General features: G+C 34.6%; 4 protein-coding genes and 1 long non-coding RNA gene across 5 annotated transcripts; 3 read left to right on the top strand and 2 right to left on the bottom strand.

Moving 5' to 3' along the window:
- The first annotated feature begins 222 nt into the window (after window positions 1-222).
- LOC145607781 (zeatin O-glucosyltransferase-like) lies at window positions 223-2,028 on the top strand. The gene has a single exon (XM_081663371.1). The coding sequence runs from the start codon at window positions 223-225 to the stop codon at window positions 1,624-1,626; it is 1,404 nt and encodes a 467-aa protein (XP_081519497.1). The 3' UTR covers window positions 1,627-2,028.
- Window positions 2,029-2,325: 297 nt separating this feature from the next.
- On the bottom strand, window positions 2,326-3,957 carry LOC145607779 (zeatin O-glucosyltransferase-like). The gene has a single exon (XM_081663370.1). It carries the CDS (start codon window positions 3,788-3,790, stop codon window positions 2,369-2,371), a length of 1,422 nt encoding a protein of 473 aa, XP_081519496.1. The 5' UTR covers window positions 3,791-3,957; the 3' UTR covers window positions 2,326-2,368.
- Window positions 3,958-6,112: 2,155 nt separating this feature from the next.
- LOC145609160 (zeatin O-xylosyltransferase-like) lies at window positions 6,113-7,761 on the top strand. Its single transcript, XM_081664708.1, has one exon. The coding sequence runs from the start codon at window positions 6,136-6,138 to the stop codon at window positions 7,537-7,539; it is 1,404 nt and encodes a 467-aa protein (XP_081520834.1). The 5' UTR covers window positions 6,113-6,135; the 3' UTR covers window positions 7,540-7,761.
- A 940-nt stretch (window positions 7,762-8,701) lies between these two features.
- On the bottom strand, window positions 8,702-13,021 carry LOC145607981 (uncharacterized). The gene is made up of 3 exons (XR_014105681.1): window positions 12,842-13,021; window positions 12,677-12,738; window positions 8,702-9,105 (listed from the first exon to the last, which is right to left on the bottom strand). It is a non-coding gene; the product is annotated as an uncharacterized LOC145607981 (long non-coding RNA).
- Window positions 10,398-11,912, top strand: LOC145607979 (zeatin O-xylosyltransferase-like). Its single transcript, XM_081663582.1, has one exon. The coding sequence runs from the start codon at window positions 10,414-10,416 to the stop codon at window positions 11,821-11,823; it is 1,410 nt and encodes a 469-aa protein (XP_081519708.1). The 5' UTR covers window positions 10,398-10,413; the 3' UTR covers window positions 11,824-11,912.
- Window positions 13,022-13,691: the final 670 nt, after the last annotated feature.

The following is a 13,691-nucleotide window of genomic DNA, read 5'->3' as shown; positions in this document are numbered from 1 at the left end:
AATTTATCTTAATAACATTAGTTTACAAGTGGTTGAATTACTTTATACTAGCAAATCAAACCCAAATTAAACTTTTGACTCATAATTGAGGCTGCTTCATTCAGTGGTAAATTCCTTTGTGCGCACTTCAAGTTTTCAACGAATTACGAAAATAAATACCCAAAAACATGGCTTACAAAAACTTAAACTTTTGCCAACCAAAAAAAAAAAACAAACTCAAAAATGGATAACAAACATCCTAAAGTAGTAGTGGTGATGGTACCGCTACCAGCACAAGGCCATCTCAACCAACTCCTCCACCTCTCGCATATCATCACCACCTGCGGAATCCCGGTCCATTACGCCGGCTCTGCCTCCCACAACCGTCAAGTTAAGCTCCGACTCAATGGTTGGGACTCACAAAGCTTAACAAAAATTCACTTCCATGACTTTGAACTTCCTCCTTATGATTCAACCCCTCCAAATGCCGACCTTTCAAACCCTTTCCCGCAACACTTAATACCCCTTTTCGAGGCTTCCATGCATCTTCGACAACCCGTGTCAAATCTCTTGCAACAACTCTCGGTGAAGCATAATCGAGTCGTAGTCATTCATGACTATAGTATGGCTTACGTTGTCCAAGATGTTAAGCTCATTCCGAATGGTGAATCGTATAATTTTAATCCTATATGTGCTTTCTCCTATTTCACTAGCGTATGGGAAGGCATACCTGAGGAAGCGAAACCCTTTCGAGTAGACCCAAATGATGTTCCAGATTGTATGCCTTCTCAAGAGGGATGCATTACAAAAGAGATGTTAGATTTTGTAGTGAATCAATCAAAGTACTTAGGTTTCGAGTCGGGTTGGCTCTACAACTCCACAAGAGTAATTGATGGAAGATATGTCGAATTAGTTGAGAAGCTATCTTTGACAAAGAAATGTATAAAATACTTTGCCTTAGGACCTTTAAATCCGGTTGATATCAAAAGTGAAAGCGGCAAAAACAGAAATCAGTGCCTTAAATGGCTAGACGAACAAGAGAAGGGTTCGGTGATATACGTCTCTTTTGGTTCGACAACATCATTAACAGATGATCAGATCGAAGAGTTGGCAAACGGGTTGGAAAGATGTGGGGAGAAGTTTATTTGGGTGCTCCGAAGAGCAGATTCAAACAATGTGTTTGTAGAAGGTGATATAGTGAAAAAGCCTCAACTTCCTGCAAATTATGAAGAAAGAATAAAAGATAGAGGAATAGTAGTAAAAGATTGGGCGCCGCAACTTGAAGTATTAGCGCATCCATCAACAGGTGGGTTTATGAGTCACTGTGGATGGAATTCGTGTATGGAAAGTATAAGTATGGGTGTGCCAATTTTAGCATGGCCTATGCATTCTGATCAACCAAAGAACGCGTTTTTGGTTAGCAATGTTTTAAGAATTGGTGTAATTGTGAGAGATTGGGAACATCGCGGTGAGATTGTAAAGTCGAGTACGATTGAGAATGCAGTGAAAACGTTGATGGCTTCAGAGGAAGGAAAGGGGATCAAGAAAAGAGCTATAGAATTAGGCGAAGCTGTTAGACGATCAGTTGCCGAAGGTGGTGTTTCTAGTTTAGAAAGGGATGCTTTCATTGCTCATATCACTAGATAATGCTCAAATAGCTAATGAAGTAGATTTTAATGCAAAATTTTTCTATAGGGTTCAATTGTCCCTGTTTGAGTGGTTTCCCCTGTTTTTCTTTATTTTTTTATGTTGCTACTTTAGCTTTTATTTTTCTTTATTAGTGATGAAAATACGTTTTATTTGGTTCAGAAATTCCAATACATTACTCTAGCTCACTAGGATGAGTGTTTGATTTTTTTTTTTTCAATATTATTTTTCTTTTATTTTTGCTTTTGGCTAATGGTTGTCCAAATAATGTTTATATATTTTCAACAATATTCATAACATTTGTGCACGAGGCTTCAATGTAGCATAGTGTACGATTGAAGTATTTTTTTTTGTTTATAGGTTTTTCTTTTTTTTGTTTATTTGAAGACCTCTGTTTATAAGTTCATAAACTTTGGTTTCATTTAGAGTTTTTTCAATTTTGTTGTACGGAGTACAGAAGTACAAATACAACAAGCACTGGAAGGAAACTATATTCATAATGCACAAGGACCATACATGTAGCCTACGCAAACATGATCAAACATAACCTAAACTAACATGTATAGTATCAATCAAAACGATTATAATTTATTATTAACTAAATAAGACTAGTAAAAGCATTCATGGTTACTAATTTAACCAAAATTCCAACACTACATTTCTTGATATGTTATTACAAATATTCAAATTTATAATTAAACTCGATCCAAATAATGTTATACGTATACATGAAAGTATAGTATTATCTAGAGATATGGGCGATGAAAGTATCCCTTTCTAAAGAAGATACACCACCTTCAGCAATAGATCCTTTAACCAATTCGCCTAAATCTTTAGCCCTTTTCCTCATCTCCTTTCCTTCATCGGACACCATCAATGTTTTCACTGCATTCATTATTGCACTCGACTTTACAATCTCACCACGGTGTTCCCAATCTCTTACCTTTACACCAATCTTTAGAATATTGCTCACCAAAAACGCGTTCTTTGGTTGATCGGAATGCATAGGCCAGGCAAGAATCGGCACACCCATACTAATACTTTCCATACATGAATTCCAACCACAATGACTCATGAACCCGCCAATCGATGGATGACCCAAGATCTCTAGTTGCGGCGCCCAGTCTTTAATTATCATACCTCTATCTTTTACTCTTTCTTCATAACCTTCAGAAAGTTGAGGTTGTTTCCATTTATCAGCTTCTGCAAAAACATCGTTTGGATCCGCTCTTCGGAGCACCCAAATAAACTTCTCTCCGCATCTTTCTAACCCGTTTGCCAACTCTTCGATCTGATCATCTGTCAATGATGTTAACGATCCAAAAGACACATATATTACTGAACCCTTCTCTTGTTCGTCTAACCATTTAAGGCACTGATGTCTATTTTTGCCACTTTCGCCTTTAACAACAATGGGATTAAACGGCCCTAAGGCAAAATGTTTTATATCATTTCCCTTTGCTAAAGAGAATTTCTCTAACAGTTCGACATATCTTTCCTCAATCACTCTCGAGGTGTTGTAAAGCCACCCCGATTCGAACCCCGAACAATTCGAGAGCTTAACCATGAATTCTAGCATCTCTTTTGAAATGCATCCCTCTTGAGAAGGTATACATTCTGAAAGATCGTTTGGGTCTACCTGAAAGGGTTTTGCTTCCTCGGGCATTCTTTCCCACAAACAAGCAAAATAGGTAAAAGCACATGTTGGAATAAAGCAATAAGATTCACAATTCGTAATGAGCTTAACATCTTGAACAATATAAGCCATACTATTGTCGTAAATGACAACTACTCGGTTATACTTCATTGAGAGTTGTTGCATGAGGTGAAAAATGGGCTGACGAAGATGCATCGTAGCCTCGAAAAGGGATCGCAAGTGTTCTGGGGATGGCTTAGAATGGCCGATGTTTGGGAGTGGTGAGTTGTAAGGAGGGAGTTCGAAGTCATTGAAATGAATTTTTGTTAAGGTTTTTGAGTCCCACCCATTGAGCCGGAGCTTCACTTGACGATTGTGGGAGGTAGAACCAGCATAATGGACCGGGATTCCGTAGGTGGTGATGAGATTAGAGAGGTGGAGGAGTTGGTTGAGATGGCCTTGAGCTGGTAGTGGTACCATTACCACTACCACTTTTGAGTGTTCAAGGTTACTATTTTGGATGTTCATTATTTTTTATGTGGTTAAGTTTTGGTGGTTTTTGGAAGGATAATGTTTACAACTGAAGGAATTTTGGCTTAATGTTCACAATACACTTGTGTTATTTGATGACTACTAAAGTAATGAATTTATTTATTTTTTTCTGGAGGGAAGGTACTAAAGTAATGATAACTAAGCCAATTATTTGGCAAACATGAAAATAACGTGCCAGAATATAAAGTTTAAATTGAACTTAAATTATTGAACATTTACCGGCTTTAATGCTTGATCTAGATGTGTGTCTAGGAAACTTTAGCTTGTCAATTCGTAGACCCAATCATTCGTATAGTATTTACTCTCTTTGTCCCCTCGTGGTACGTTCTCTTCAACTTAAAATAAATATGTAGTATTCACTTTGACTTTAGGCTAAAATTGCAAATTGCAGCCCAAAAATTTGTATAAATTGTAAATTGCAGCCCGATTCAACTTTTTCATCGGTTTACATGTCAAAAAAATTTCGGTTAAGGTTTTAGGGGTTATTTTAGCCCTGGGGGCCCGAATTGAGCTCGGAATTAATAATAAAAAATAACGTAAGTCTCTCATTTTTACAGTTTCCTACAAATCGATATATTTTTTATACGCAAAACGAGGCACTTGCGTTATTTTTATTTTGGTGGGTGTTTTAATGCAAATGGGTCATTCTTTTTAGAACTAAAATTAGGCTAAATGGGGTCGTTCTTTTAGGAACGGAGGGAGTAATTTTTATTCATTTTAAATGATTAAGGAATATTTTATTTATTTAATTTATCTTTTACATTGAAGAAAGCTCGTCCATAAAGGGGATTTATTAATTCTATCGTTAAAAAAGATAAGTGAAATTCGAAGCCCTATCTCTTTAATTCTTAAAAGATGATTCTATGGTTATTGTTTGATAAATGACTATCATATTCTAAAAATAAATAATTCATATTTAATAATTTTTGAATTATTTTAAATATTAATTTTAATTAAAAAATCAATTTTTTTTATTAAATTATATTTTAAAAAGTTTAATTGAATTTTCTAATTTTCAATTTTGTTAATATTTAAAACTACATTCATAAAAAACAGCCATCGAGTTATAAAAATTGTGACAATCATTGTTAATTTTTTTTTTTCTTTTTTTGAAGGCACAATCGTTTTTAATTTCTAGTGACTACTGTAGAATTTTGAAGCATTGACATGATGATAAATTGACAAGATAATAAGATGCAAAAAGATTCCGTGTACAAGCTGTCTAGACATCGTCTAGATCTGGCATTCTGGCCGACAAATAACACCGCTTTTTTATGATTGCTATTTTTAATTTATTTTTAATTTTATTGCATTTATGATCAGATCTATCACTAACTTTTCAAAAAGATGCAGTACAAAAGCTCCACATACTATACAAGATTAGAATCACTTTACTAGCAAGCCTAACTTTCGCATAACATTAGTCTCTCTACAAATGGTTGAAAGTAATAATGTTGTAGATCAGTTTGTGACGTATATGAAATACAAAGCATTATATTAGACTAGGTATGGAGTAACAATTAAACTCCACTAATAATAATAATAATAATAATTAGATAAGAGTTTGATATCTAAGAAAATCTCTTTTTTTTTTTTTTTTTTGGTTTTTTTCTTTATCTATCTGTTTTCAATCAATAAATCTCATTTAATTAACACCAATAAGGGTCGGTTGGCTCATGTGCTAAACAACACAATCGCTTCCGTAAAAAATAAAAAAGTAAAAATAAATAAGCAGTATAATATCGTTTAATGGAGTTTTGAGTTTGAGCCTCTAACCTTAGAGGCTCACCCAACATAAGTTAAGTGGACTATACGAATTGGATTTGAAGTTTGGATTAAGCTCCGGGAGGCTCACCCAACATAAGTTAAGTGGACTATACGAATTGGATTTGAAGTTCAGACTAAGCTCCGGTGAATTAGATGACCTTTTAATTTTTATATTTTTTTAATCAGTTGCTATGCAAATAAAACCCCAAACATATTTTATTGACCTTATACAAAAAGTGTACGTAAATGACAAATAAAACTTATACTACCTCAATTCATATTATTTGCAATGGTTAGACATTTTCAACTAACACTTTATGTCATATAATCGTTATAATTGTAAATAATAGAAATGAAGGTAGTATTTTGGGATACACGAAGCCAACATCTCAAATTTGGAAGCACACGGGTAACAACAAAAAAGCTACACCAATTAAAGTTTTTGACTCATACGTACTTAGTCAACTTATATTTCTTTGTGCGCACTGCAAGTTTCAACAAATTATAAATTATAACAAGGCTCAACCAACCCCAAGAAAACAAAGTGACTCAAAATGAATAACCAAAATCCTCAAGTGGTAGTAGTGATGGTACCTCTTCCCATCCAAGGCCATCTCAACCAACTCCTCCACCTCTCCCACCTCATCACCTCCTACGGAATCCCGGTCCATTACGCCGGCTCCTCCATCCATAACCACCAAGCTAAGCTCCGTCTCAATGGTTGGGACTCACAAAACTTAACAAAAATCCACTTCCATGATTTCGAACTTCCTCCTTATGATTCACCTCCTCCAAATGCCGACCTGTTAGTCCCTTTCCCACAACACTTCCAACCCCTACTAGAGGCTTCCGTGCATCTTCGACAACCCGTGTCAAACCTCTTGCAACAACTCTCGGTCAAGTATAACCGAGTCGTAGTCATCCATGACATTCTCATGGCTTATGTTGTCCAAGATGTTAATCTCATTTCGAATGGTGAAACGTATAACTTCATTCCTACATCCGCGTTCACCTTTTTCGCCGATGCATGGAGTAGCATACCCGAGAAAGACAGGCCATTTGAGTTGGATTCAAATGATGTCCTTGAAGGTATCCCGGGTATAGATGGGTGTCATACTCAAGCTATGACGGAGTTTGCTCTGAATCAAGTAAAACTACTCGGGTTCGAGTCAGGTTGGATCTACAACACCTCAAGAGTTATAGATGGTACATATGTTCAATTATTGGAGAGGCTATCTCTAACAACACCACATATAAAATACTTTGCCTTAGGACCTTTTCATCCGGTTGTTATCAAAAGCGAAAGTGGTGAAAATAGACATCGTTGCCTTAAATGGCTAGACGAACAAGAGAAGGGTTCGGTGATATACGTCTCTTTTGGGTCAACAACATCGTTGACAGATGATCAGATCGAAGAGTTGGCAAACGGGTTGGAAAGATGCGGGGAGAAGTTTCTTTGGGTGCTCCGAAAAGCAGATTCGAACAACGTTTTTGCAGAAGCTGGGGAAGAGAAAAAGCCTCAACTTCCTACAAGTTATGAAGAAAGAGTAAAAGATAGAGGAATAGTAGTGAAAGATTGGGCGCCGCAGCTAGAAATCTTGGCTCATCCATCAGTTGGCGGGTTCATGAGTCATTGCGGGTGGAATTCGTGTATGGAAAGTATAAGTATGGGTGTGCCAATTCTAGCATGGCCTATGCATTCTGATCAACCAAAGAACGCGTTTTTGGTTAGCAATGTTTTAAGGTCTGGTGTAATGGTGAGAGATTGGGAACATCGCGGTGAGATCGTAAAGTCAAGTACGATAGAGGATGTGGTGAAAGCATTGATGGCATCACAAGAAGGAAAAGAGATAAGGAATAGAGCTGCAAAATTAGGTGATGATGTTAGAAGATCAGTTGATAAAGGTGGTGTTTCTAGTTTAGAAAGAGATGCTTTCATTGCTCATATCTCTAGATAATGCTACCTTTCAGTTGTTTTTTTTAAAATAGTATCACTTGGATTGGGTTTGACTTTTTTTTTTTTTTTTCCCTTATTTAGTGTAACCTTTGAAAATTGCTAGATCAAAATAACAATAATAATAATTATTATAAAAAATTAATGGTATTAATCAATCGGCTTGATTCCATTTATTTTAGATTTGGTTACAATCTATACTAGTTACATTATTTTGTGTGTAGTGTGAATTTTACATTTATGTGAAACTTGACTGCATACTCCCTTGTTTTCCAATAAACGCACCATGTTGACCTTTAAGCTATTCAGATCTTCAACGTTGTTGGATCGTTAGAATGCATATCAGCACATGTACTTTGAGAGGGTATTAGTACGACTGTGCGAGGAATAGATATATCTTCTACTTTTTTCGTGCACAATATATTTTGTGTATGTTAATTTATTCATATTAGCAATTTGGCATTTAAACATATATCATAATGTGATTAGTGACAAGTAATAAAACATTCATATATTCCAACAAATATGTGTATTTTTTAGATAATTGCTTAAAAATTGTCAAAAACATGAACAAGTAACAACTAATTAATGATGTAGGTAATTGTAGGAAATGGTTGATGGTTATCATGTTTTTGCTCCACATCATATTTTCAAGTATGTACATAGATCATAGATGTGGTTGCTGTTAAATGTTTATCAAGCTTTGGATTTGTTTAGTAAATATACTCCATTAGTAGTAGATGCCCAAAAAAAAAAATATAAAATAAAATAAAAAAATTTGTATGTCCTATTAAGATTGTCATATTTTCATAAAAGTATTTCAAGTTAAATAGGGTGAAACAAAGAGAGTACGAGTATAAAATAAATCGATGTAGATTTCATGTGTCCATAGAGAAATTCGTCTTGATCTTGATTATTCTATTGTCTAAACATTTTAACAATCATGAGTCAAAAAATTAGGCGGGTGGGTTGGTTCCTAAGCTGGAATTGTCTTTTGGGTTTTACCAAATATCTCTAGCTAATTAGACCACTTGACTAATTTATTTTCACCTATCATGATCAATAGCAAAGATCAAATTTATTTTGATACATGAAAGAAAGTCACATATGACAATGATTATTATACGATTTAAAATATACTCCATATTTTAAATATCGCTAGTTAATTAATCTTTGACCAACTATTCAAATCGTCTAGAAAGAAAGAAGTGTTGTAATGCCAAAAAAGAAAATTAAATACAAAAGACTAGACTAAACAAATGGAGGGGATACAACAATTTCAGAAGAATTTTCTAGTGTCTTTGAATAATCTGGAAACTAAGAAAGCTAAGTTACAAACTTCAATGCATTGTCACGGAATATTTTTATTTGTAAACAATAACAAAAAGCTTGTCACAATTGTACCCCTTATTTCCTTAACCGCTTTGTAGCCAAAAGTTGTACGTACGAGACTTTTTTTTATTCCAAAATCAAATAACGAACCATTGTTTCAGCAGTAAGTCCCCATGCTTGATTGTTTCATTGTTTGTTGTTAGTAGAGATGGTGGCCTTGGGTTGATCGCTTTGTAACCTTGAGGTCATAAGTTCGAGTCAGATAATCAAGTATATATATGCTTGTATGTAAGCTTGGTTTATTACACAAGTTTCAAAATTGATTAACATGAGCTGTTGGCTAGACAAGTTTCAACCGATTAATATCAAACTAGTCTAGTTTCACAACTACATAGAACCTTCCTAATCTTAAGGCCGAAAATAAACTAATTAATTAAATGAAAAAAAGACTTATAATAATTATTGCTAATTTGATGTGGTTGTCTGATCCCTTCTTTTTTTTTGGTACAGGGAGACTTCCAAAGAACAGTGATGTTACTGATATAGAAGAAATTTAATGTCATGTTTTAACTTTTAAGTATCACCTCAGTGCTTTAACCCAAAGAAAAAAAAATATAAATAAAAAAAATAATAATAAAATAAATAAAATAAAATAAAATAAAATAAAAACTAGTTAGCATTCTTTTAATATTGCAACATGGCGAAATGCTCAAATTTTTTAGCAGCAAAAAAAAAAATAAAAGAAAAGGCAGAAAGGCAAAATTACCAAATGAATCCAAATTATTGCAAACATTAACAAAAGCAACATATATAAACAAGGATATATTTGGAATTTGCAGCATTAAACATTTGATTTCTTTAAATGGGAATGTTTCAATATTTTGATTTGCCTAAAAATATACGAGTATATGTTGCAGTATTAAAAAAAAAAATCTAATATAGTTCTATAGTTCAAGTAAAACAACTGCAATGTTTAATCAATCCTATTATTTTTAGCAATTGGTATATTGAGATAACCAGACTTAAGATGCACGGTGACTTAGCCCTCTATACGGCATTTAGCAACTCATCATTCAACAATATACTCCGTAACAAACACTCTAACTTAAACCTCCCATTATAATTCATCAGAACTAGCCAAATTCTTTGTCCCAATGTCCAAGTCCTATCAAGTATCAACTACTTTTTTTTTTTTTTTTTTTTTTTTGACTGGAAGTATCAACTAGTGGTGACATACACCATCCGACCGGCCACAAATGACAGGAGCAAGTGCTTGCACATTTACGCTATTGAAACTTCTGCGTTAAAGCAAAATTCTGGCATGTTTGATTTTGTTAGAGATTGTCTGAATGATCACAAGCATTTCAAATGACGCAATTAGTGAGGTCATAAGAAAAACATAAAAACAAATTACTTAAGTTTCTTTGTAAAAATGATGCTAGTATTACTGTATTATGACTATTATCTTTATGTATATATATATATATATATATATATATATATAATAACACCAATAACTTCATCAAAAGAAAAAATAAAGACCAAAATGTCGATAAACAACACCCTTAAGAGTAAAGTAGCAGTGGTAATTGTACCACTACCCGCACAAGGCCATCTCAACCAACTTCTCCACCTCTCTCATCTCATTGCCGCCTACGGTATACCGGTCCATTATGCCGGCTCCGCCTCCCACAACCGTCAAGTGAAGCTTCGACTTCACGGGTGGGACTCAGAAAGCTTAACAAAAATTCAGTTCCATGATTTTGAATTACCTCCTTATGACTCACCTCCTCCCAATATCGACCTCATCTCTTTCCCCCAACATCTCCTACCCCTTTTCGAGGCTTCCATGCATCTTCGTCAACCAGTGTCTGATCTCTTGCAGCAACTCTCGGGAAAGTTTAACCGAGTAATAGTCATTCATGACCTTCTTATGGCTTATGTTGTCCAAGACGTAAAGCTCATTCCAAATGGTGAAACATACAGCTTTATTCCTACCTCTGCGTTTCTAATTTTCTTACATGCATGGAGAAGTATACCCGAAAAAGAGAAACCATTTCAGTTGGATTCAAAAGATATCCTAGAAGGTATCCCCCCTGAAGATGGGTGTAGTACACAAGATATGACAGAGTTTTCTCTCAATCAAATGAAATTTCTCGGGTTTGAATCAGGGTGCATTTATAACACCTCAAGAGTTATAGAAGGTAGATATGTTCAGCTATTGGAGAGTTTATCTACAACAAAATCACAAACAAATCACTTTGCCTTAGGACCTTTTAACCCGGTGAATATCAAAAGCGAAAGCAGGAAAAATAGACACCAATGCCTTAATTGGCTAGACAAACAAGAGAAGGATTCAGTGATATACGTTTCTTTTGGGTCGACAACATCACTGACAGATGATCAGATCATAGAGTTGGCTAACGGGTTGGAAAGATGTGGAGAGAAGTTTATATGGGTGCTTAGAAGAGCGGATCCAAACGACATTTTTGCAGAAGCTGATAAAGTAAAAAAGCCTCAACTTCATGCAGATTATGAAGAAAGAGTAAAAGACAGGGGAATAATAATAAGAGATTGGGCACCACAGCTAGAAATCTTGGCTCATCCATCAGTTGGCGGGTTCATGAGTCATTGTGGATGGAATTCTTGTATGGAAAGTATAAGTATGGGTGTGCCGATTTTAGCCTGGCCTATGCATTCTGATCAACCAAAGAATGCGTTTTTGATTAGCAATGTGCTTAGAATTGGTGTATTGGTGAGAGATTGGGAACACCGCGGTGAGATTGTAAAATCAATTACAATAAAAAATGCAGTGAAGAAATTGATGGCATCACAAGAAGGAAAGGAGATAAAGATGAGAGCTGCAAATGTAGGAGAAGCTGTGAAAAAATCAGTTGCTAAAGGTGGTGCTACCAGTTTAGAAAGGGATGCTTTCATTTCCCATATCTCTAGATAGTTCTACCTTATAGTAGCCTTATTTCCGTTGCACATTTTCTTTTTTCAATTCTGTATTGTCTTTCTTTTCCAAATATTGTTACATTCCAAATAAATGGTTTAAACAAATTGTTGTAAGGATGTTCCAGGACCTCACAACTAGCTATTCTGTGTCATGTTAAATAAACATGTGACATCTTTAATAATAAGGAATGGGAGACTATGAATTCTACAAAGAGAAACTATTTTGAAAAATATATATAACCGAAGTCAACATGGACAGAGTCACACAGATAAAGATATACTTCTCGTGGTGTATACGAGTAATTGGTAGTGAAATGGCTACTAACTGACAAGTTACAAGGTTATAAAACATGTCTAATCATTTCAACTGTATTAAAATCTTTATCCTGCCTTTTCCTACAGGCAAGTCCCAAACCTCCCAATTTCATATCACCAGATGACAATAATCTATAAGAACCGCACAATTTTACAAAACAAGTCGGTCTACTTGAGTTCAGAATGCTATACAGAAAATATGTTACTACGTGTATCTTAATATCTTATCATAACTTCAAATTGAGAAAATTCACTACACTTCCAATTACCGTACGTGTTAATGTGTTATCAGCTTATGTTCATAATAATAAGCAGACCTATAAATTTTCAAGGTTCTACCACTTCTACGAGTACATTTGTGGTCCTGTATTACTCCGTTTCAACATTGTTTCTTCCATCTATTAGAATTTAATTGCAACTGTAAACTCGCTTTATATTACTAATAAAGTTAACAGAATAATCTAATTCACGAAAGATGTAACAAGGCCTAACAAACAATTTTGACTGTACAACAATAAACAGGTAATAAGCAGTACCTGAGCACAAGGCCATACAGCTGACAATAGTGAAATTGTTGTAACAAGATCCAGGAAACTTTCTGCGACAACACATATGAGCAATCTTGACTTCTGGAAAAAAAGAAAAAAAAAAGAAAAAAGAAAACTTATAGAGTGAAATAATTGAATGGTATGTATTAGCACCTCTGCTCTGGCTGTTTGGCAGTGTACGCGATCATCTAGCCTTAGCATCTCTTGCATCCACATAATATTTGGTATTCGAGCCAAACAACCTGTAAGATTGTAAGGGACTATATTAGCAGAGGATCTAGGAGATGGAGGGATCTCCCCCTGTGTAAAGGGGGTTTGAACCTCATCCCCCCTCCTGTGATAGGAGGGGGCGTGCATCTTATTTGTTAAAAAAAAAGGGACTATATCAGCAAAATTCTATAAAAATTTACTACTTCCTCAGTTCTATTAATATTGCAACAAGGAGAAAATTACGCATCCCAATACACATTTTATATGCTAAATAAATATAATTGTGTAAGAGTAAAAATTATAAAAAGTTGATATTGTGAAAGTATTTTATGAGACGAATCCAACAATATCCCACATGACTATATTTTGCTTAACGTATAAATCATATTATATGGTCAAACAAGAATGATGAATAGTGCAAAAAGTCCATTGTTGCAATATTAACAGAACGGAGGAAGTATATTATTAGCCACTCATACTAATTCGTAAAAGTCTCGACAATATGATCACTTAGTCAGTATTTACCTGTAAACTATAGGGAGATTCTATGCAGTAGTGGAACTTGACTACTTAAGAAGTTAAGAATACTGATAGTGTATAGATTTGGAAGGTGCTCAGTTACTCACGTCTTTATTATTACCTTTCTTTTGAAGTTGGCACATTTTATTTTTTTCCTTTCTCTAAACAATTCTCTAATCTCCATGCCAAAAATTATTTAATTAATTAATTAACTTTTTAAAAAATAAAAATATAAAAAAACTTATAAGAATTTCTAATTTGATGTGGTTTGGTA

Source organism: Chenopodium album, chromosome 23 (assembly GCF_948465745.1).
Source record: "Chenopodium album chromosome 23, dcCheAlbu1.1, whole genome shotgun sequence".
Taxonomy (NCBI): domain Eukaryota; kingdom Viridiplantae; phylum Streptophyta; class Magnoliopsida; order Caryophyllales; family Amaranthaceae; genus Chenopodium; species Chenopodium album.
The sequence above is the reverse complement of the archived record's forward strand: the minus strand, read 5'-3'. Positions and strand labels throughout refer to the sequence as shown.